At 34.2% G+C, this 23,358-nt stretch overlaps 5 protein-coding genes across 12 annotated transcripts; 2 read left to right on the top strand and 3 right to left on the bottom strand.

Annotated features, from left to right (window-relative positions):
• Positions 1-1,332: 1,332 nt before the first annotated feature.
• Positions 1,333-4,689, top strand: LOC114163044 (putative protein phosphatase 2C 27). Of its 3 annotated transcripts, none has more exons than XM_085666554.1 (5): positions 1,333-1,521; positions 1,983-2,131; positions 2,528-2,722; positions 3,107-3,312; positions 3,908-4,689. In XM_085666554.1, exons 2-5 carry the CDS (start codon positions 2,006-2,008, stop codon positions 4,458-4,460), a joined length of 1,080 nt encoding a protein of 359 aa, XP_085522680.1. In that variant the 5' UTR covers positions 1,333-1,521; positions 1,983-2,005; the 3' UTR covers positions 4,461-4,689. The 3 variants fall into 3 exon arrangements, with proteins under 3 accessions (XP_085522680.1, XP_027902894.1, XP_085522679.1); XM_085666553.1 differs by having other exon boundaries at positions 1,347-1,365; positions 1,442-2,131; XM_028047093.2 differs by having other exon boundaries at positions 1,337-2,131.
• A 559-nt stretch (positions 4,690-5,248) lies between these two features.
• LOC114163045 (TLR4 regulator/MIR-interacting MSAP protein) lies at positions 5,249-9,170 on the bottom strand. Its single transcript, XM_028047096.2, has 9 exons — positions 8,993-9,170; positions 8,763-8,789; positions 8,587-8,666; positions 7,877-7,946; positions 7,604-7,658; positions 6,454-6,505; positions 6,280-6,304; positions 6,086-6,177; positions 5,249-5,602 (listed from the first exon to the last, which is right to left on the bottom strand). The coding sequence occupies exons 1-9, from the start codon at positions 9,107-9,109 to the stop codon at positions 5,554-5,556; spliced, it is 567 nt and encodes a 188-aa protein (XP_027902897.1). The 5' UTR covers positions 9,110-9,170; the 3' UTR covers positions 5,249-5,553.
• A 425-nt stretch (positions 9,171-9,595) lies between these two features.
• PELPK2 (hydroxyproline-rich glycoprotein family protein) lies at positions 9,596-10,382 on the bottom strand. The gene has a single exon (XM_028046781.2). It carries the CDS (start codon positions 10,346-10,348, stop codon positions 9,821-9,823), a length of 528 nt encoding a protein of 175 aa, XP_027902582.1. The 5' UTR covers positions 10,349-10,382; the 3' UTR covers positions 9,596-9,820.
• A 2,245-nt stretch (positions 10,383-12,627) lies between these two features.
• Positions 12,628-15,557, top strand: LOC114163337 (F-box/kelch-repeat protein At5g42350-like). 5 transcript variants are annotated; one of them, XM_028047589.2, is made up of 3 exons: positions 12,628-12,865; positions 13,139-13,167; positions 13,393-15,557. In XM_028047589.2, the coding sequence occupies exon 3, from the start codon at positions 13,477-13,479 to the stop codon at positions 15,217-15,219; it is 1,743 nt and encodes a 580-aa protein (XP_027903390.1). In that variant the 5' UTR covers positions 12,628-12,865; positions 13,139-13,167; positions 13,393-13,476; the 3' UTR covers positions 15,220-15,557. The 5 variants fall into 5 exon arrangements, with proteins under 5 accessions (XP_027903390.1, XP_027903386.1, XP_027903389.1 ...); XM_028047585.2 differs by having other exon boundaries at positions 12,629-12,865; positions 13,390-15,557; XM_028047588.2 differs by having other exon boundaries at positions 12,632-12,865; positions 13,036-13,167.
• A 1,752-nt stretch (positions 15,558-17,309) lies between these two features.
• On the bottom strand, positions 17,310-22,091 carry LOC114163042 (U-box domain-containing protein 44-like). Of its 2 annotated transcripts, none has more exons than XM_028047089.2 (4): positions 21,771-22,091; positions 20,587-21,156; positions 20,147-20,456; positions 17,310-19,090 (listed from the first exon to the last, which is right to left on the bottom strand). In XM_028047089.2, exons 2-4 carry the CDS (start codon positions 21,142-21,144, stop codon positions 17,514-17,516), a joined length of 2,445 nt encoding a protein of 814 aa, XP_027902890.1. In that variant the 5' UTR covers positions 21,145-21,156; positions 21,771-22,091; the 3' UTR covers positions 17,310-17,513. The 2 variants fall into 2 exon arrangements, with proteins under 2 accessions (XP_027902890.1, XP_027902891.1); XM_028047090.2 differs by lacking the exon at positions 21,771-22,091 and adding an exon at positions 21,268-21,756.
• Between the last annotated feature and the right edge of the window lie 1,267 nt (positions 22,092-23,358).

The following is a 23,358-nucleotide window of genomic DNA, read 5'->3' as shown; positions in this document are numbered from 1 at the left end:
TTTAATTATATTTTAAAAAGGAAAAAATTGTAAAGTTAAATTTGAAAAAAATAATAATTATAAAGTAATTAATTTATACGATGATAATTAATATTTTTTTAAATATTCATTTATTTAAAATTAAATAGATATAATATTTAATTACAGATTAATTTTTCGACATACAATTTTGAAAAGGTAAAAATATGTTAAAAGTTTAATATTTAAAATTGGATTTAAAGATTAAATTTAAAAATATATTCAATAAAAGAATAATATGCAAAAGAAAATTAATATAGCAGGAACTACTCTGATAAAAAATAGTACATAATAATTATTAAACATCCATATGAATTCATATGAAAACAGTTAATCGCTAGGTGCAAACATTATAACAACATAGCACTATGTTTATTAAAATAAATATACAAAAAAATAAATTACTCATCGTTAACAAAAGTGTTAATTAAATTATATATTAAAATAATAAATGTTAACTTTATCTTTAATATAAATACGTAACTGTGTGTCATGTTCAACCAAATCTTGCATCCACTACTTATGTACAAATATGAATGAAAACACCAATCATGCCTTCTGAGAATCCAATGTATGAACAATAGTTTGACTTTAAAAATAAACATATTTGGGATTATTCCAAGTGGAAAATTTTTTGTTTGATTGGTATGATATTGTGCATAGTAATAAGTGAGTGTCCTTTTTATGAGTAAGTGTAGCATTACTTAAAAAAATATGTTTTGTTACAGTTGGCTAATGCACAGTAAAATAGAATGTATCCATAAATAATAGCTTAGACAATCATGTGTTGAAAGAAACAATATTCACTTCCAAGTTTTCTCCAATCACTAGTCACACAACCTAAAATAAAACTAATTAATTCAGTTACTTTAAATTTAGTTTTAAATGATCCTCCAAAAAAAAATCCTTCTAACAACGCATTGTAAAATTATTCTAGCAATATAGATTATTTGACTAATTTAATTAAAAATATAACATTATTAAATACCATTTTTATAAGACAAAAAAATTATCCCTGAACCATCCTAATCTGAGAAAACATGATACAAAGTATCTAATACTATGATCCAGATATAATAATATGAAACCCTTCTCTGGGACACGTGGACATAATGATAATCCAACATATCAGAATCCAAGGACTCTCCCTTGCCTTTACCAGCCCTTCATTTCCTTCAACACAGATCCAACGGCTTCCAGGTCATCCCCAACATCCAATAGAAACTCTCCACGTGGCGTCATTCTCCATCCAGAACCGCCATAGGCACAATGTTAACCTGGAATCGCCGGTCACCGTGCATAAGTTTCTGTTCTGTTTGTCTCTACCCTGATTTTGTTGGAACAATGGTAATATAACAACATCGATTTAGGTTTTCGTCCTTCTTTCATCGATTCAAGACAACAACAGTGTTTTGTTTTCTAGGTGGCTCACTCTTCTTTTGGTTTTGTTGTGGACGTGAAGGCTTCCTTCAACCGCAATTTTCGGTGCCTTATTTTCAATTTGTAATGTGCAAAATTTAGCATCATTTAATGATTCTACCACCTACTCTCTTTTGTGTTTTCTTCGTCTACCTGATCCCAATTATTATTTATTTATTGAAACTCACATCTGTGTTTGTTCCAAGACTTCATCTTTTACATCATAATTGTAATCATTAGACTTTTGGATTTATTGGATCCAATCATTCCTTGGTACTTCTTTGGGTACCTTCTATTTTCTGTATCAGCAATCAGTGGTGGCCGTGGCAGAGTTAGAATTCACATACCTTCAGGATCCTGTCATTTCACTGTGAATTTGTTCGGTGGGACCCTAATAAATCTTCAGTTCGTGATTCCCTGAGAAATACGCTACTACACACATAATTGTGAAGTTGTCATTTTAGTAATTGTTGGGTTTTGTATGTATGATTTGGGAGTGGTTATGCCTGTGGGAATGAATTTGCCTCCTCCTTTTACTGTGATAGAGGACAAAGACAGTGCATTTCCGATGGAAGATGATAAATCAGGTGATTTGGATAATCTAAAACCAATGACCAAGGGTAAGCCTCCGCGGCATGTTTCGAGTTTGAGGCACAGCGTTAGCACCACCAGATTGATGGCAGTAGCAGATTTGGTAAGTTTGTCATCTTCATCTGATTTGGCTTTGTTGTTAGACATGGATTTCTTTTGCTAATCTTTTCTCCCATGTTTTGTAATTTTGGTTTAAAATGATTCTTAATGTCACTGTTTTTTACTCTTTTTGTTGCTAGCTGCTATTTTAAGTTAGGCTTTTATCTTCTTTATCTGTTTGCCTTAAGATTGTGTAGCTTTATGTAATGTTTTGGTCAAACTTTATGATCCATCTTGCAAAACTAATATGAACTTACACGCTGAAGGTTTGTTATTCTTTCCAAAGCTTCTGGGATCTCAGTTCGTTTCTCACATTAATATAATTTACTTCTCCATTTCTCATGGTAATTTCGAAAGTGTTGATTATCTGATTTTTTCTGTTTCTCTCAACTTTTTGAAGAGTTTGGATGTGGGGGTTACTGGAAGCAAGTCATCTTCTGAAGAAAAGACGGAGTTTCTACCAATATTTCGGTCAGGAAGTTGTGCTGAAAGAGGACCTAAACAGTATATGGAAGACGAACACGTATGCATTGATGATCTTATTCAGCATATGGGTCCTGCCTCAACTATTCCTTTACCTGGAGCTTTTTATGGGGTTCGTATATTTTGTTTTTGTTTACCTGGCTTTATAATTTACACACTTGCTATTATGATAAAGCCTGATATTTTGGTTAATACACGGCTTTACGTGTTACTTGGATGCATTTGTTCTTTACCCTCTAAGAGTCAATGTTCATCAGAAAGTTGGGTTTTACAATCCAACCTTTCTCAACTCCTATATTATTGATGAGATGAGTTAAAATTTGACTAAGCTGGTAATTGGGACAAATGAGTTATATAGACCATAGGAGATGATTCATTTCTTTACTAGCAGATACTGTTTTGTTTCATTCATTTTGTTGCTCACATGCTGTGATCGAGACACTATATTGTTTTCATGTTGAGTTCAGCAGTTGATTAACTTCTCCTAATTGTTCAGGTGTTTGATGGCCATGGTGGTACAGACGCAGCTTTGTTCATAAGAAATAACATCCTCAAATTCATAGTTGAAGACTCCCATTTTCCAACCTGCGTGGGGCAGGCAATTACAAGTGCGTTTCTGAAAGCAGATTATGCATTTGCAGATTCTAGTTCTCTCGATATCTCCTCTGGGACCACTGCTTTAACTGCTCTTGTATCCGGAAGGTAATCAATTTCCATTATGATCATATTAATTATGTAATATCAATGATTCAGTATCAGCTTCACTAATTATGGCATGTATTAGTCGCCTTCCTAGCATATCGGTTTTTAGATTCTACTGTAAGTTTTATATGTGGAAGTTGGTTCATCATCACCCCTAGCAGTAACCGATAGCATTGTAGTGGGACTTATTTAATCAACTTTTTGGAAAATATTCCGGTATCTTACTCCTTTAAAGTTAACAATTCACTTTAAAGTATAAAGTAAATCAAGACAGTGGTTGATGAAGACATTTAACACAATTATTTCGAACACATAACAGGTAAATCATAAATGTAATAAAACTTGTAATATCAAAAATCGATTTCCTCATCAATGACTGAAGTTATTTTACCTTATCCTTATATCCCGAATATAAAGGAATCAGATAAAAAATTCTAAAGATCGATTCTCTCGTCAATGACCGAATCTAAAATTCTAAGTAACTATAGAAGTGATTGGGTAAGAAACTTACGAGTTTTCAACATGCTAATGTGGAGACTGCAAATGCAGTTTTATTGGCAATCTTTCTCAAGTTGTGAAATTTCATCGTGGACAGGAACATGATAGTTGCGAATGCCGGGGACTGCAGAGCTGTACTGGGGAGGCGAGGTAGAGCAATTGAGATGTCAAAAGACCAGAAACCAGATTGCATTTCGGAAAGGCTAAGGATTGAGAAACTTGGTGGAGTGGTGTACGATGGATACCTGAATGGGCAGTTATCTGTTTCCCGTGCCTTGGGAGACTGGCACATGAAGGGTCCGAAGGGTTCTGCGTGTCCCTTGAGTTCTGAGCCAGAGCTGCAGGAAATCATCCTCACTGAGGATGACGAGTTCTTGATCATGGGCTGTGACGGCCTGTGGGATGTAATGAGTAACCAATTTGCTGTGACAATGGCAAGGAAAGAACTAATGATACATAATGATCCTCAAAGGTGTTCAAGAGAACTGGTTAGAGAGGCTCTCAAGCGTAACTCCTGTGATAATTTGACTGTTATAGTCATATGTTTCTCCCCAGATCCTCCTCCTAGGATAGAGACACCTCCTTCTCGGGTAAGGAGGAGTATATCAGCAGAAGGTCTCAATTTACTTAAGGGTGTGTTGGATTCTTAGTGTTGTTTCCTTATGGTTGTTTAGGTTTAGAAAGGATGGATATTGTTGTGTGTATAAAAATCTGATACTGATCATTGTTATGGAGGTTGCTGGAGGATCTTCTCTCTCCATTGCTGCCCCATACATTTCGAGCTTATTTTTATCTGTTCACCTTCCTAACTCCCGTTAGATCTGTCTTGTTGTACATATGAGATTATGAGATCACAAGTTTCTTCAGTTTCGTGGATTATATTCATCACTTGCGATTACTTTGCTCTCAAGAATAGTATAATTCGAGTGAGAGAAGAAATGCGAGATAGGTGGATACAATACTTTTTCCACATGTATATTTTATTTTTTCTTTATTCATCCCTGACATTATAAAGAATAAAGGGAATCGCTGAAAGGTTTAACCAGTAAGCAGTGTGAGCCGGTGGTAGGTATACTCTGACAACACACATCATGATCAGAGCACCATACTAACTGCTGAATGTTAGAGAATAGGCTGAAAATTTGCAGATTAATGTTCTAATAATGTGTTGATCTCGGATACGGATGAAACATTTTTCACTATAGTCTAGATCAAAATTACAAGGCCATCTACAATTTTTTTATTAAAGATGTTAACTTATTCTGATGACTTTTTTGGTTGTAACATCATTTCTTATAAAAGAACTGACTTCTTACATAAGAACCGAATTACTGTTTCAACAAGAAGAAATAAATGTGACGTGAAGTGCAACTAATTTTAAGAGATAAGGGTTAGAGTTCTTAAATTTTTTAAATAGCAGTGTTGGGTCCACTAAAAATAAGTTAAAAAAACTCAGTTGACTTCTCAGTAATGTATCTATTATTTAACAGTAGACGTTATATCTATCTGAATTACTAGGTATTACCAAATATCTATAAAATACAGAAAACAAAATAAGATTTTTAGAGCGCAGAGCACAACCCTTAACTTAATAATTAGGGTTCGGTCCACCATATTGCTGAAAGAGTCTTCTACTGTAACGAGAACAAAGACCATTCCAACAGTAACAAATTATCCTATCCATTCTGTCAATTTTTAACTGCCCCAAAAGCTGATATTTTCAGCCACCGTAGTTCCATGGTTTTAGAGCTCTTCATTCTCATCGTCATCGACCTCCGCCGCATGTGATACACTGTATGAATATAGCCATTTCTAGTCATCTTCATATGGTGTGAATTTGATGTAAATGGATTTTGAGACTTCCAGAACATAAAATAAAAAATGCAAAGCAAGTTTTAAAGCTAATAATGACAATATCAAAGGCATTATTTATTCTATTATAATCTGAACCGTTCAAAGTTATTTGTCGGTGACCTACAGAGTGCGAAACTATCTTACATGGGTCAAAGCTTCCTACCACCAATCATCAACGATGCATTCTAATTTGTACCTAGAAACCCTATTACTAGGAAGATAGGCCAGAAGGAAGGCCACCTCACTAATGCTAAAAGTTAGAATGTTCATAATCAATAAACAAAGATATTATCTTTAGAACATTCAGCCTAATTTGACACCCAAATAACCATTACAAAACATGAATTCAACAAATGTATCTCTGGCTTATCAAGCAAACCAATAAGTTAAGATAAATTCCCACAATTATCTTTGAAATTACCTCGTTGGACTGCAATGTTTGCTTAAATCTTGACAAAGAACTTTGCTCACACCTCCTACTTTAACGGATCCTTTTTTGATCAATTCAGCCAACTGCAAAATAGCATCATTTAGACAAAAAAAATCATCATTGTCATATAACGCATATGAATACATATGCACCAAATGCTGAAAAATCAGAACATGAAAATTCACCTCATCCTCTGTATCTTCAAGTAATCTGGTCATAGTGCAGAGATGGTTTGTGCACAAATGAAATACAAAAGTTTAGTATCACTTGTTGCAAAGATAAAGGCAAAGCTTTGATGCCATAAGTAGCCTTGTTAAAAAACATAACTAGAGTAAAAGTATACAGCTAGTTGTCCTTACCTTCCACAGTAAGAAGATATATCTTTTGAATATGCCCGAGCTTCTTGCTTATCTGCCAAGAGAAGAATTTAAAATAGAGTATTGTTCAGAAAACTACCATGAAAAATGAAAAAATCTCTAGTTTTTTTAGTTGCTGCATTAAAGAAAAAAGCAAATAACTAAAATGCCAACACAGGAATAGTCTTCACAATGCAACAAACAGCAATAGTTCAAAGGTTAGTTTGATACACTTATATGTGAACAATACCCATCAAATAGAACATGTGATAAGTACCCAAAAACTTGGGAACCCTCCCTCAAAGCTAGCCATCAATGGAGAATGAAACCACTAAAGAAATGATAAGTACCCCAACCACTTGGAAACCCACTCTCAACTCAAATACATCGACTAAATATGGGACTCAGGCACCCAATCATTATACCAATAGGCAGGCTTTTCTGGGTTACCAAAAACTAGCTCAGACACCAATTGATAACACCCTAAAAAAACTAACGAACAAGAGGGGAAAAAAAACACTTAAATATTCCACCATGCTACTCAACTCGATTTGACTTGAACATCCATACTACTTGATGTGGTACTTGGGCACTCCATAATACCCAAGGCCCCATAATCATGCCACACATTGAAATAAGGATTTCAAAACAAGACATATGTATGTATCCCATGTGACAAGTTGATAAATTATCATGCAAACATCTCAAACAAACGTAATATTGAATACTAGAATAATCCTATTAAATTGCAGTGGTCTTCTTTCCAGTAACTCAAGAATAGCATTCAAAATGCTAATAAAATATATATTCTTGTCTTGTTTGTGTGAATTTTTAGAATAACTTAAATTTAACAGCCCTATACATTTTGCCACAAGAAGCAAAGTAATCTTTAATCTCTTATAATTTTTCACTGTTCAATATGTCACTGCACTGTTGAGTAACATAAAGCCCCAAATTCTAGAAAAGACAGTCACCACATTAAAATAAAGGATGGGTGTTTTCTAAACTACACTCCCAAGTTATTGTTTGCCATGAAAACTTAAATACTTAAGATTGAAGAACCCATCTGGAAATATATGGGTAGTAAAACAGAGTGAGAATTTCCATGTAGTGGAGTATGCTAGATCAACGCTGGATGAAATAGATTACATACTTGTGAGGTTATCCCAGCTATTCACTTTGATCCATTCATTGGTACTTGTACCTTTCTGCAAAAATAGATGGAAATAGAAAGCCAATAACAACCATTTTAGAGTATCTAAATATGACATAAGCAAAGGGAGAAAAGGAGTAGTAGTTGATTCGATAAAAAAAGTATGATGCATTTGTAAGTAAATTTCAATTCAGAAATGTAGACACTAACACAGCAAAAAACATGCAGATTTAGAAACTGGAACAATTAAGAACAAGTAAAGTAACTAAGTACCTTGAGTGTATAATCTTCCATCTTTTCGCAAAGGCCATCGAGAAGTTCAACAACTCTAAGCTCGCTAACTCTGTATATTGTATAAAACAGTTTCAAAGTTATGCAGTCATGAGATGTTAGTAACCAAGAAGAGCAAAAACATTTATATTCGAGAGATCAACATACAGAGATGTAAATACAACTGTTTGAAGAAATCAGATGACCAAATGTTTCAGTGTCAGATGTCAGATTGAATTCTGAAAAATGAAAAGGTAGAAGATTCAGCTGCCAACAACTCCCTACCACTCTATTAATTTCAACAATTCCCCAGTATGTTTGAATATAAGACTGAAATGGAATCACGAAAGCGCACTTCAAAGAATATAATACCCTCACAAGTCATTATCGTTAATTATAAAATTAACTTCGAGAAATATGATGTAATTAAATACATACATATAAACTCTAAAATCATTTACAATTTCAACCGATGATTTTTCAATAATCCATAATGAAAACGCATTCTATCACCTAAACTACACTTTCCTCACTTAAGGAGCAAAATCCAAAAAGTAGATTCATATCACACACCCTCCAATTGAAAGGAACCTTGTATCTTCCCATCCCACTCCACTCCATTTCCTCATTTTGCATCAATCCAAACATATTTTCATAATTAAAAGAGGTGTTGAAATTGAAGAGGATATAGGCACATATTTAGATATACGTACGTGTAATCGATTAGCTTTCCTTCACGCTGACCTTTGGAGTCCAAGCGATAGCGCATATCCAAGTGATTCCGTGGCCTCTCCTGCGGAAACGCAGTGTCTCAATATTCGATCATGCAACCTAAAAATAAAGACCCATAAAATTGAAAAAAAAAAAAAAACACAAATAAAGACGTTACGCTGGAAAGCCCAATCTCCAGCTCCTCCTGCAAAGTGCAAACATCGTCAGACCTAAATTCCAAATGATTTACCACAACATATCAAATGAAGAATGAGATCAAATCCACGATACGTGATTCGATAACATCATCTAATAAAAGTGATATAGAAGATAGGATTAAATGGATCTATATTATATATGCAATGTTGAGTTTGATTGGAGAGAAAATGAGGACCGCATAGAACATACCGCGACGGCTTTGCAGGCGGCGCATTTGTCATGAACGGCATCAGAAGTTCTTGTTAAGATTCCGAGGAGAATGAAGAAACAGAGATGCAACATTGACATTGACATTGACCCTGCCATCTTCTTCTCTCAACCTCACTTCCTGTTTCTCCAGTTAAATATAAATTTTGTATGAAGATATTCAAAACCATGTCGATCTAATAAACAAATTTTAATATTTTCATTACAAAAAAATTGTTTAACGTTTTTATTTATACATTAAATAATAAACAAAATTCATAAAAAAAAAAATCAAAGTTACTTATTAAATATTAATAACTAGTGATTTATTAAATGAATAAAATTTAAATTAAAACCATTTCTTAGCTTAACACCCTTTTTAAGTTAAAGAATAACTTCTTTTTTTTAATTTCTCAAGCTACATCTTCAATTGTAATTGTGTAGCTTTCTTATTTAACAAGTTCATACGTGTTAACATAATTATTCGTGGAAAATGTAGATAATAATATTCATCATAAACCTCTTGAAAAGGCTTAGAATTGTATATCGAAAGTGTTAAAATAAGAAAATGACGCAGCATGAACTAAAAGCACAAGATTTAGAAAGTTATATACTCAGATTTTAAATACTACAATCTTATTGAATTCATAGCAACTGATACATAAAGGATTTAAACAACTTTAAAACTGAACATAACTTCTAGTATGATTCAAAATACAAGTAAACCAATTCAACAACTCAAGTTGTTGCAAAAAATAATCTCACATTCATCAAACAACATGAACTGGGCATTGGAATGTAGCTCAAGACTGCAAAACCCAGAATTCAAGCTCAAGGATGGGTAGCTGGAAATGCTTTAGTAAATTCAGGAATCTTAGGTATCTCAGGTAATTTAGGCAATTCTAGAACTTTAGGTGCTTCAAGTTTTGGTATTTCTGGAACCTTAGGTAACTCATGAACTTTGGGTATTTCTGAAACCTTAGGTAACTCGGAAACTTTGGGTATTTCTGGAATCTTGGGTAATTCAGGAACTTTGAGTAATTCTGGAATCTTAGGTAATTCAGAAACTTTGGGTAATTCTGGAACTTTTGGTAACTCCTCAGGAACTTTGGGTAATTCTGGAACTTTTGGTAACTCAGGAACTTTGAATAATTCTGGTAACTCTTTGGGTATTTCTGGAACCTTAGGTAACTCAGGAACTTTGGGAAGTTGTGGCACTTCTGGCTTAGATAATGTTGGTTCTAAAAGATTGCGGGTTCCGACAACCATTGTGTGGCTATTTGCAGACAATAATGTTAGAACAAGAAATGAAAAAATCACTGTTGTTGACAAACCGAAAGGAGCCATGGTTGAATACATTTTGATCTTTGCAAGTGTTTGGGTATGTTTTTTGAGCGTATGTTGCAAATGTTCCATGCGGGAGTTTTATACCAAAACTGTGAGATGGTGTAAGTAGTGTTAGTTCAACTTCTTAGTTACCCATATACCAAACTTTAACCAGAACCGTTGTGGGTTAACTAATCTATCAGCATTAGAAGGAACGAGGAAAATTTTGTCACAAAAGTCAATGTTCTCCATGAAAAAACCACCACAGAACTAGGATTTTCAAAGCGATGTTGGCCATGAAAATAGTTCATTGTAAGTTTAGTATACCTGATCAACAAACTAGACTCATTTTCAAACACCAACACACTGTAATAAATACATATTGCTATCATATTTGAATTAAGCACAAACAGAACTCACATGACCAACAACTAACCATTATGCTGCACTTAAAATAGAAAGTTTAGATGATTGATATGAATCATACTCGTTAGAAGTGAGTTTTAAGTTTAATTAAACTCCACAAAACTAGTTTACTAAAAGAAGATTGCACCTATTTATATATATTGTGAATTGGCATTATCTCTAGTCAATGTAAGACTTTTAATACACTTTCTTACCCATATAACAATATATTCATCTCGTGTCTGAATCAAGAAATTAATAAATAATCTCTAGTCAATATTTTTTTTTTAAACAATGACTTTGAAAGGAGATTGTTAGATTTTTTTTGTATTGTTCTTATTATTAATTTGTATAGTTGTTATATGGTATGGTATACACGTAATTAATAGTATTATTTAGTTTCTGTATCCTTTCGTTTGGGAATTTATTGCCAGTCGCAGTGTCATATTATTTTCTTCTGACATATTAATATCATACACTATTTTACATTTTCTTACATATCTTAATTCTTAATTGAGTAAAAGTTTCGTCACGTGTAAATTAATTGCACAGAATATGACATTTGACCCGAACTCTATAAACTATTACATTAACTATATATTTACTATATATGCATGTTATTATATCATTAGGAAGACAAAAAGGGTGATGTAATTGAAAAATAGATAAGTTAACAGATTTTGCGTTTAGTCTTCTTTGCTACAAAAATGACTTTTTTTAGTAATTAAAAGAAAAGCTCAGGTGAAACAAATTCGAAGAAAAGTTTGTTTGTTAAAAAAAATTGGTAAGCTCTTAACAATTTAAAAAGGTTTTTCTTATATAAAAATAAATGCAAAAAAGTAGCTTTAAGAAAGAAAGAAAAAAAAAAAAAAGACTTACTAAAGTAACTTTTAACAATAAATTTCACATCTTATCTTAGTCTTCTTCACTCTTATCCCATAATTGGTGTAAGACAAAACAAATAGTTTCAATATAATTTTACACTTAAAAAATTGCTAAATAATTTTAACTTTTAACTTTAAATGACATTTATTTACTTTTCATGATTGTCTTTATACTCTATTTCATGTAGTCTTTGTATTAAAATAAATAATATTTTTGTAGTTATGTATTAATCACCATTTTCTAAAGTATTAATCACTATTTCGGTTATACTAATATATTTTCAGTTTAATAGTGTTAACCTAATGAATAATTTTTTTTACAACAGGTATTTATCATTTTCCCCTCTCATTGATTAGAAACTTGAAATGAAAAAAAAAAGCTTGAAATGAATTTTTATTTGAAATTAAGAAATTGGACAGATGCATCTCAGAATATTTATCATACGAAAATTTGTTGAGTTTGGTAAAAACATAATTAAATTTGTTTCAAAAACATTCCTACAATTTGATATAAATGTTCCTCGCATACACTGTGGTAAAAAGAACACTACGTAATACTAATATTAGAAAACAGAAGTTAGTGTTCCTAGAAAAAGTTAGGCACAACCTGATTCAGACATGGATTCATCATCTTTTGCAAACACAACCCATACCCATGTTTTTTTGTAATTTAGGGTTTCGCCTTTTTTTTCTTCTTCAAAATTTACCAATAATTTGTTACCGAAACGTTGCAGAGAGTGAAGTGAAGGGAAGGGTAACCGTTAAAGCTGAAACGTGGCTTCATTAAATCACACACATGGGGAATTGAATGCTGAGTTTAGAGTTATTATTACATGACATTTTTTTATTTTCGACATGTATCATTACAAAACATGTTAGCAGCGTATGAGTGCGGAAAAAAGCAAAAAGAAAAAGAAAAGAAAAGAAAAAGTTAGGACAAAAAAAATTAGCTGCAGAATAATAAACAAAAAAGATATTAATATAAATATTAAAAGGAGAAACCGACGGGTCGCTTTTCTTCAGTGTTGCAGCGGCTTTACTAAATTCTCGTCCCAACCAATCAAGCCACAACATTGTTGTTTACTGTCCAAATTTTTTGTTTGTATTTATTTAATTATTATTGTTATTATTATTATTTTTTGATTTTTGGATGTGATGCATAAAATGGAAAAGGTAAAGTTGGGGTAGGTATAAGACGAGGATTTCCAATGGAGCAAGAAATTGGTGATTCATTTCATTTCTTTCCCAATTGCATTGCAATGTAAGTCTTCTTTCTTTTCCTTTTCCTTTTTCTCTTTCCGTCTTTGGAATTCTGTGAGGTTTCCGTTATGTGTTAGATTCGTCAAACCGCAAAGTTATGTGTCTCTATGAAATCAATGTCTTTGCTTCTGCGAAATATATGCTACCACTCACTGTTCACACTCATCACAGGGATTCACTATAATCACTCTCTCACAACCTTCTTCCGACATCACATACCGTTAGTTTCCTATTAAACTGCCAATTTTAATCATACTTGTACGTTTCCCTTCAGGATCTGGACTCATTGATTGGCTTTGCCAGGTAAAAATCCCTTTTTTTTATTTTTTATTTTTATTTTCAGGATCACTTTCGTTTTCCCTTTTGTTTTAATCATAAAATTCTGGCGGTTAGATGTGGAAAATTAACCGAGACATTAATACCGAGTGGCTTTGCAAGGAGTGTGTGTGTGTATATATGTCTTCTATTCCTTGACAATGCTTAAATCTGTAATTTTTTTTTTTCTTTTTATTTGATGAATCATAGAAGGGGGGCTTGCGTGCTGCTCTATAAGCAAATTTGCCAGATAGCGATGGGTGTTGTATATTTTTTTGTGAAGAATTAGTGAGCATAATGTTTTCTGGAAGATTGGGGGCAGACGAATCTTATTGTCAAGATTTACAGAATTTGAGTGTGTCAAAGCGACTTGTGAGGAGTTTCAGTCAGAGGTTGAAGAAGAAGAATAACAGGAATGCGGTGGAAGAAGATGATGATGATGTGAATGGAGTTTCTTTAAGATGCTTAAATCTTTATGGACGAGGTGGGGGTTGCAAGGTAGGTGCTGACACCAGTGATGATTTTGGTGATTCAAACAGTAGAAGGAGATCTAGTGCCAGTGACGAGGGAAAGGGATATAAGCCGATTTGTGGCCCTGAAGAAACTGCTGTGGATTGCTTTTCATATGGGGTGAAGGACAGGTTTTGGAGGAGACACAACCGAAAGAATTCAGAGCTTGAAGAATTTTTGACAAACAACAGAATGCATATCTTTCTTCCTGATGATATTCTTGAAATGTGTTTGGTGAGGCTCCCATTGACAAGTCTCATGAATGCCCGACTTGTGTGCAAAAAATGGAGGTCCTTGACCACCACTCCTAGGTTTCTCCAAATGAGAAGGGAGGGTTCCTACCAGAGTCCATGGTTGTTTCTGTTTGGTGCTGTTAAAGATGGTTTTTGTTCTGGTGAGATACATGCACTTGACGTGTCTCTGAATCAATGGCACAGGATTGATGCTCATTTTCTCCGAGGAAGGTTCCTGTTCTCTGTTGCCGGTATACATGATGATATCTTCATTGTTGGAGGGTGTTCTAGCCTGACTAACTTCGGGAAAGTGGATAGAAGCTCCTACAGGACACACAAAGGGGTTCTTGTGTTTAGTCCATTGACAAAATCTTGGCGCAAAATGCCCTACATGAAATATGCTAGATCAAATCCTATATTAGGAGTCTCTGAGGTCAGTTTGGATTTTCCAACTTGCCAGAGTCATCAAAATCGCCCGGATAGACGCTTTCCAAGATCGAGGATTGGTGGCATTTCAGATGTTTATGAGGATCCTCACAAGCTTTCGCTGAGACGTCACTGCAGATCTTCTTTTAATGAGACTGAAGCTTTGTCTTTGCCCAGTCGAAAGGCATACAAATTTGTTAGACAAAAAAGTGACCATTCAAGCTCAAAGGGCAGTAAGAGGTTCTTGTTGATAGCTGTAGGAGGTTTGGGATCCTGGGATGAGCCTCTGGACTCTGGAGAAATCTATGATTCTGTGTCAAATAAATGGACTGAAATCCCAAGATTACCTTTTGATTTTGGGGTTGCTCGTTCTGGAATTGTTTGTGGCAGAATGTTCTATGTTTATTCTGAAACAGACAAGCTTGCAGCATATGACATTGAACGAGGTTGTTGGATTGGAATTCAAACCACACCGATCCCGCCTCGTGTCCACGAATACTACCCCATACTTGTATCTTCTAGTGGCCGGCTTTTCATGTTTTCTGTGTCCTGGTGTGAAGGAGATGGTCAAATTGGGCAACGAAACAAGGCTGTTAGAAAACTATGGGAGTTGGATCTCGCGTATCTCACCTGGACTGAAGCCTCAGTTCATCCTGATGCTCCAATGGACTGGAGTGCTGTTTTTCTGTCGGATAAAAACCTCATTTTTGGGGTAGAGATGTTCAAAATATTTGGTCGGGTGTTAGGTTTTTTCACTGTTTGTGATGTGTCTGATATCACAAAATGGAACCATATTTCAGGGAACCATGTTACTCATGAGCTCGATGGTTCTTCCTGCTTGACCAAATCTGTGGCAGTGCTACACCTTTGAAATCCATTGTGCATGTATGGTGCCAAACATCAGAATCATCTTAGATCTTCCTTCTCTGTTTCGAGATGCAGCATGACCGGTAAGTCCTGCTCTATATTGGCTGCAAATAATTGTATATGGGCAAATCTTCCGAACTCCGTGATTCTCTGTTTCTGTGCTTCTCATGTACCTTTTATTTAATTCATTTCTCACCAATCATAAAAGTTGAATTCCACACTGACTTTGCTCTTGTATTATTTCTCCTGTGCATCGAGTTTCTGGAGTTGCATCAATGAGCCTCGTTATGACTTTGTCATATCTCTCTATTCTCATATGCAATCCAAGTTAGATTGTCTTAATGATGGAAACGAGTATATAATGTGTGATATTAGGTGCATTGTTGCACCCTTACTTCTGTTACTGAAATTCTCATGAAAACACATGAAAGTAAGTAGTATTCTCGTATGTCAGTAAATAGTTCCAAAATCTTGACAATATAAAAACCTGTTTCTTTGCTCTAACAAGCCCCCCCAATACATTTTTCTCATGAATATTTTCGGTTTGAGTACTTAAGTTAAGTTTTTTTTATTCTTGCTATTATTAAAGAGACAAAAATCCAATTTTTTACTACTTGGTCGTAAAGGTTCTGAAATGGCCATGGGATCTGAGATGTTTGAATCACTAACTATTATGCGTGTGGACTACGGCTAGACATAGACAAGTTCGAAACATTAAGGCAGGAGCAAAATAGAATACAAGAAAAAAAAAATCATTTTTGCAATGTGTTTATTTTACACACTATTTTTTCAACATCTATAATAAAATAAAACTTTTTGGGGGGTCAATTTTAACAATTGCCTAAAAGAAAACATTTTGGAAGAAATATCTGCTTCATGTGATATTTAAAAGGTAATTTAACTACATTTGCGATCATAAACTAACTATAACCACGGATGAATGTATAAATTTTTTTCCTGAAATTGTGGTAGTTACGCTTAAATTCTATTAAATTTTCACAAGTTCACCTACATTTAGGAGTTTCAATTGAGTTTTTATTAAAAATATTTCAGTACCTGAAATTTTTATATTTTTTAATTAAGTTCTTGTGGTTAAAGTTTGTTATTAATTGGAGTGGGGCAGTTGTTACTTATGTATTATTTTTACTTGTATCTATGGAAGGAAAAAAAAAACTTTGTTAAGTTCAAAGTATACTATAAATTTAAGTGTATTGAATTGGGTCCATAGTATAAATATTTGTTTGTTGAGTGTTCAAAGTCTTTATAATTTTTAATAAAGTTCCTATTGTCAGTTGGGGTGACTGAATCGCAATCTCAAGAATATTATAAACTTGGATAATAAAAAAATTGAAATTCTAGAACCATAATTATTTTTATAAAAAATGATATTCTTTTATCTTATAAATTAAATATTAAAAATATCAAATCAATCATATTGAGAAACGTAACAATGGTGTTTAGTTAAACAATTAGAGTATAACAACTTAATTTTTGTTATTTTTGCAAGTTTGTGGTGTTTTGCTTAACTAAAAGGTTACGTCACCCTCGATTGCCGACATATATTTATTTGAAAAACATGAAGATGTTGAATACTTAATAGAATGAAAACTTTTAATATGAATTCAAATGAAAATATGAAAATTTAGGAGGAATTTCAAATTTTGAGTTTCTTTTTTTATTGGAAACATGTATCCAATAATGATGCATAGTTACGCTTAATAGTAAAACTTAACGGAAAAGAGTGATTCAATTGAAAAATATAAAAGAAAATAATATTTGACGAAACAATATTTTTATTAAAAATATAATTTATAAGACTTAAAACTTGGTTAAAAGATTTTTTTAGGGTGGTGAAGTGATATTTTCAAGTAATTCTGTACATAATACGATTATTTTAATAATTATTAGTTAACATTTATTGAAAACTGAAAAATTAGAACACTTTTATTAAAAGTGAGACTTACTTATTTTCAAACATCTTCATTTAATAAAAATCATGATTAATATGCGAAAAAGACCACATTGATGTAACAAAAAATGGAGAACATAAAAATGTGAGTTCAGAGATGGTGAGTGAAGTTGCAAAATGGAGAATAAAAGGAGCAACAAATGAAGAGAGCTCATAAAAGAATGGGCAACGAAGGTGTATACAGCAATCCCCAACAACTGTAGTTGGATAAATGTTGCATATAGTAAAAGGATAAGCATAGATACAATCCAAAACTGCTACGCACAATACAAATTACATACAAATTTTTGTGATGACGATGAAGAGAAAGAACAGTGAAACATGAATATTCATCCTATGTTCTGAAAGATTCCTGAGAAGTTTGGTATCTTGTCAACATGTTTGAGAGCACGCTCAGCGGTCTGTCTAGTTCGATAATCACCATGTTGGAATGCATCCACAAGTGCAGTGCTCAGATTCTGGTCTGCAGAAACCTCACAGGCTATGTCATCTGTTCTTAACAGTCTCTCCACAGCCCAAACCGCTCTTCTTCTCAATGTCTCTGTTCTCTTCTCAAGTAGAACATCAAGTATAGGCTTCACTCCCTCTGCTTCAACCAAAATCGCCACACCTTGTTCTATGTCTACTCCATCATCTATCAAAGTTGATAATGCAGCAAGTGCTGCCTCAACAACATTCACATTTGTGTGGTCCAGTAGCCCTACTAGCTTAAGCACTGCTTGCCCTTCATAAAGGCAAAATGTTTCCTTCAAAGAGCAGATTCCTCTGTGGAGCCTGCACAATCCACTGATCACCGGCTGCTTGCTGAAGCATGAAAACACCGAGGCGCAAAAACCGGGCGGCGGCATCTCCGGTAATTTGGTTAGGTTTTTTGACTCTACTGATAGATTCTCCAGAGCTGTGGCAGAAACCATCTGCACGTTGTCAAGTCCATTGGACTGAAGCAGGTCAATGAAGAGTGCAGCAAGGTTGTGGTCACGGCAGAGTGCAATGGCATCCGGCTCTTCGGCCAAGACATAGGTAACCCTAGCAACAATCTTCACAAGCCCTTCAAGAAATGGTGTCATGAAGCGAGTGCCTCTGATCTCTCCCTGCCTGATGGCAATCACCCTGGAAATGACCATCACAAAGGCACCTTCATCTAGTAGCTGTCTTGTGAGGCCTAAATCCCTTTCCGGTAGGTCGGCTAAGAGGCCGACCGCCGCCGCCTGCTCTTCGCTGATCCCTGTATTTTCTGATATGACTTTTATTAGACTTCCAAGCTGTCCGACCGAGCCGCGTAGTGCATCGGCTAGTTCCTGACCCATGTGAGGAGACAAATTCTGAAGAAGTTTTATGGAAGCCAGACGCAGATCTTTCTGTGGTGCTTCAATGAACTGGACTAAACTGATTGTGGCACCAGAGCTTTTGATAGCAGCCACAACACTGAGAACTGTGGTTGGAGAAGTGGTAAGTCCAACAAGAACTTGTAGTAGTTTGCACTCTATTGCTGGACCAGTGTTGCTTATAAGATGGAGTAGATTACGAACTATATCCTCTGAGACCAGAGTTTGGTGATCAGGTCCAAATGAAATGGAATAGAAGTCTTCTCCGGAGTTTACAACACTGGCAAGAATGGTAGCAGAGATCTCTTTCAACCGTGTGGGAAGCAGGTTAGGACCTACTGCAAAAAGGTCATTGACAAGAGGAGAAAGTATTCCAGCCTCTATTAATATCTTTGCACTTGGGTCACATGATGATATCTGATTTAGTGCCTTCAGTGCAGCTTCTCTTGATTGCATGTTACCACTTTTCATTATATTGATCAGAGATGAACCCACAGTTCTTGCAACAAGAACTTTAACATCATTGTTTAAAACCAGCTCACCAAGGAATCCAGCCATGGAGAGTTTGGTTTCTGGTGGACCTGCACACATTTTAATGAAAATAACTTGATACCCGCATGGAATATGAAGTTCTACAAGCAAGGGACCAATCTTCATGCCAAACATTTAGAGTTTTTAATGTAAATAATTCATCAATTTCCTATACTTCTCTGTCTGAAACATTTGTCACAATAAACAACACTTGTGCAGCTTGTTGAATTGCAAGTCATAGTAAGATACTGTATAGTCACTATTTTAAACATTTTGTATAGTTCTGTATACAGCATACATAAATTCTAAAAATGACAAAACATAGAAATGGAAAACCAAATTCATGCATGCATAGAACAGGTGAGTGATGCGGTGAAACCTTATTTCAGAAGAATGAAAATAAAGCATCTGAAATCTGAATGATTAAAATAAGGTGTGTTCAATAGTGTTCCTTTAGTTCCATTTATTTAACAAGGCTAAGAGGAGCAGAACCAAACACTAAAATACTCCACAGAACATCCCATAATACTCAATATGAGACTTAGACACCTCATAATACCTAAGTCCCTATCAGCATCTATGGCAAGTCAGACTGTTTTCAAAAGTCCCAAATGTTCATTTCATGAGATTCTTGCAATATCCATAAAATAAATATAATTTTGCATTTGCCCTCCAAATAATTCCAAAACATAATATGAAATAAAACCTACCATCCTGGTCGTCCGAGACCCAACCCGATACTTAAATAAAGATAGAACGTCCAAAAAAGCCTATCTAAAGTTTATGGACTCAGAAATTGGGACTAAGACTATCCTATATATAGTTTAAATTTTATTAACAAATACTAATTATTATCTTTGTAATCTTTATATTTTTGTTATTACTTTCTGTAACTGAAATATTCTCCTATTTTCTAGGAAATAAAACCGATTTGTAACTACTTTGTCTATAAATAAAAGCTAACTCCAACCAGAAGGGACGAAACTATTTTGACCTAAGTGTTATTTACTTTGAGTCAAGAGAGTTCGTTTTATTTTTTGTGTAATACACGCAAATTATGCTCTTTCAAAAATTAACATGGGTACGGTGTTATAGGATAATAGTACCTTCAAGAAGTTGGGTAAGAAGAGGCTGCAATCTACCACATTCAGCCATCTGCCGAACATTAGCCTCACACCTCTCCAGATTGGACAATGTTTCCTCAGCCTTCCCAACAGTGAGAAGATCTTCTGAATTGCTGCTTGTCATCCCTACTAATATTAGAATGGCTCCGTTGATTGAACCAATCTTCTCACAGAGGGTACAAGACTTCGAGAGTTCGTAAAGCAAGGACACAGCCTCCTCTCTCTCCTTAGAAAGCTCGTGGGAAAGGAATTTCACTATAGTACGCACAGTATCCCCTTCGGCCAACAATTCCTTTGGACCAAACACAACATGTCAACATGGATTTATTTCCCAACAGCACATTTATGATACCAAAAACCAGAAAGGAAATGAAATGATAACCATCAAACTATGACATGACATGACAATGACAATGACAAACCTTGTTCTCATCATCTTCTTCTACCACCACTCTAAGGGTTTCCAGAGCTCTACATCGAACCTTACGGCTTCCACTCTTCAGCATGTCAACAATCATTGGTATAAGCCCTGCATTGCGGACAGTGTGTTTGTTTGATCGACTTCTTTGACAGATGTACTGCACATACTTTAAGGCCTGAAGAGTTTCACTCTCTGGACTCGCCATGTTCAACGATCTGCGAGCTATGTCCAGCTGTGCAGCTTCATTTCTCGCAGTCCACTCTTCAATGGTGTTACGCAAAGCCATGCTTGGATTCAGCTCTGCGCTTCTTAACTCCTGAAGAGTCAAAGGGCAAACCAGTCTCCTCCCACTCTCCCTACACTCCTTGAACCATTTTTCAATTGCTTCACGTTCAAAAGTCTGTCCATTTTCTAAAGTAACAGGATCACGCATCACTTGCTTCGTCAATGGACACACAAAAGCATCATACAGAGGCTCAATGTGCAACCTCTCAAAATGAAAACTATCATCTGACTGGCTGCCAGGGTCATTACTTCCATCCCAGCTCGCAGCCATCATATACACACTGATCTGTTGTCACAAACAACACAAGGTTAAGGTAACGCCGACAAACTTTGAACATGTGCAAGATCAAACAAATTCGATGTAAATGTGTGGCATTTATATAGAATTAGACTTTACATTATGTGACTGTAGGGTGACTCTGTTAACTTCTATAACGACTGCTTGGAAAGTTATGCCAATAATGATGATTCGTAAGTGACTATGAATGAAAATTGAAGAAGTTTGTATATTTTCTATGATCTTCAGCCAATGGAAGAAAAACACGAGCTACCCGAATAGAAACAGAAACTAATAATTGTGTCGGACGTTAATTACAATAATGTCCCAATACCAACAACCAAGAAACATAACAAACAGATCTCCCAGAATTGCGTATTCCCATAATTTAAAACAGGGTGATGCAAATTACTTCAATCTAACCTTCCTTTAAACAGAAACTGATGGTGTTTTAAGTAATCATCATAATTCAATCAAAAACAGAAACTCTTGGCAGAGTAGAGAGTAAGTGCCGTTGGGCGACAACAAATGACCAAACAAAACAAAACGAACGGACAGTAAGGATTCAAAAACACATCGCAAATCGCAAACGACGGCAATCTAATAAACAGCAAGAAGGGTACCCGTGTTCGAGCTGAGAGAAGCAGCGACCCAGAAGAGAAAAAAAATAAAAAAACCTACTTTTAGTGTTAATTTGAGAATTAAAGAGAAACCCTTGACAGAGAGTTGACGGGGCAGCGAAATTGGAGTTGGGGCATGGTTAAAGAGTTGGAATTGCAGGAGCAGAAGAGGGGCAGAGGTTGAGGGAGTAGAAGAAGAGAGACACCAAAAATAAGAAACAAGAAATTGAAAAACCTTGGAAAAAGAAAACATAAAGATAAAAAAAATGATTTTTAAGAAAAAATTGAAGATGGGGAGAGAGAAGGTTGACTGGATTGTTACAGTGAGGATGTGAGACAAATGGAAAGAGAGAAGATGGAGCTTTCATCCACCTGGGCCATCCAACAAGACAGCTTGGCTCCTATAATGTCTTAATAAAATAATAACGGACAAAATTTAGGTACAGTGTTGTTCTAAATTCAATTTTTTTTTTCAGAAAAGTTTTATATTTATGGTTGAATCTGAAGTTTGAACTTTGGCTTGTATTAATACTAAGAAGAGGATGTAATGTAAGTTCTGTGTTAATATTTAATAGTAAGTGTTTTAAAGTGTTCTTATAAACATAAAAAAAAGAAGTCGCATGTTTTAAATTTTGAAATTACAAATACCAATGATTCAATCAGTAGTATAAAGAGATGACAAATGTTTATTCTTACACTTACTAAATAATTAAATTATAAAAATAAACCTTTTGAATAGTCTAATATTTGAATTTTGTATTTTTAATTTCTTAATCCATGATTTTATGTACTTATTAGCAAAATTTCTATCACTGCTAACTGTTGAATCATGCAGACGCAGGTTTTTAAAATTCAGTGAAGATTTTTTTAATGAATATTAATAATTGATAGGAAAAAAAAAGCTATATTGATAGATCTATTTCTTTTATAGTCTTGACTTTGGATTTTGATCTATATATTCTTTTTTTTTTACGGTAGGGATTTTTTTATTAAAATTTTTGTTGTTATTTCTTCAAAATATATTAAAATTAATATATTTTAAAATACTAAAACTTTAAAAAAAAATGACAATATATAACATCAAAAATATAAAAAGAAAATTCAAATAACTTTTTTCATCATAATATTGTGAGTATATGTTTATTGATTGTTTGAACAGTACTATATAATTGGAAGACTGTAAAGTATGAATTGGAAGACTTTAAGGTGAGTGTGTTAATTGAACACCTCCAGCTGTTATTTACTTTCGTGTGTCTATTGCTGTTTTATTTTCTTTCGGACAATGATATTTTTATTATTGACAACTCTTTTTTACTATAGTCGATATTTTTTTAATGATTTTAAAATATTAAAAATAAAAAGATAAAAATTATTTAAAAATATACTTAAAGTTATAAAAAAAATTGTCAAAATTTAATAATAAAAAATATTTTCTTTTTCTTAATACTCATAACTCATTTAACTACCTTATCAACTATATATTATTAACCTTGTCAACTATAAGTAACAAAGACTTTGGTTTGGAGAAACAAATGACTAACAGGTAAAATTATTTTCCTCTTATATTTGTTTCCTTTTAATATATCGGAAC

This window comes from Vigna unguiculata, chromosome 9 (assembly GCF_037176805.1).
Source record: "Vigna unguiculata cultivar grain cowpea cultivar isolate G323 ecotype 2 chromosome 9, ASM3717680v1, whole genome shotgun sequence".
Taxonomy (NCBI): domain Eukaryota; kingdom Viridiplantae; phylum Streptophyta; class Magnoliopsida; order Fabales; family Fabaceae; genus Vigna; species Vigna unguiculata.
Note: the sequence above shows the minus strand (reverse complement) of the source record. Positions and strands in the feature narration are given on the sequence as shown.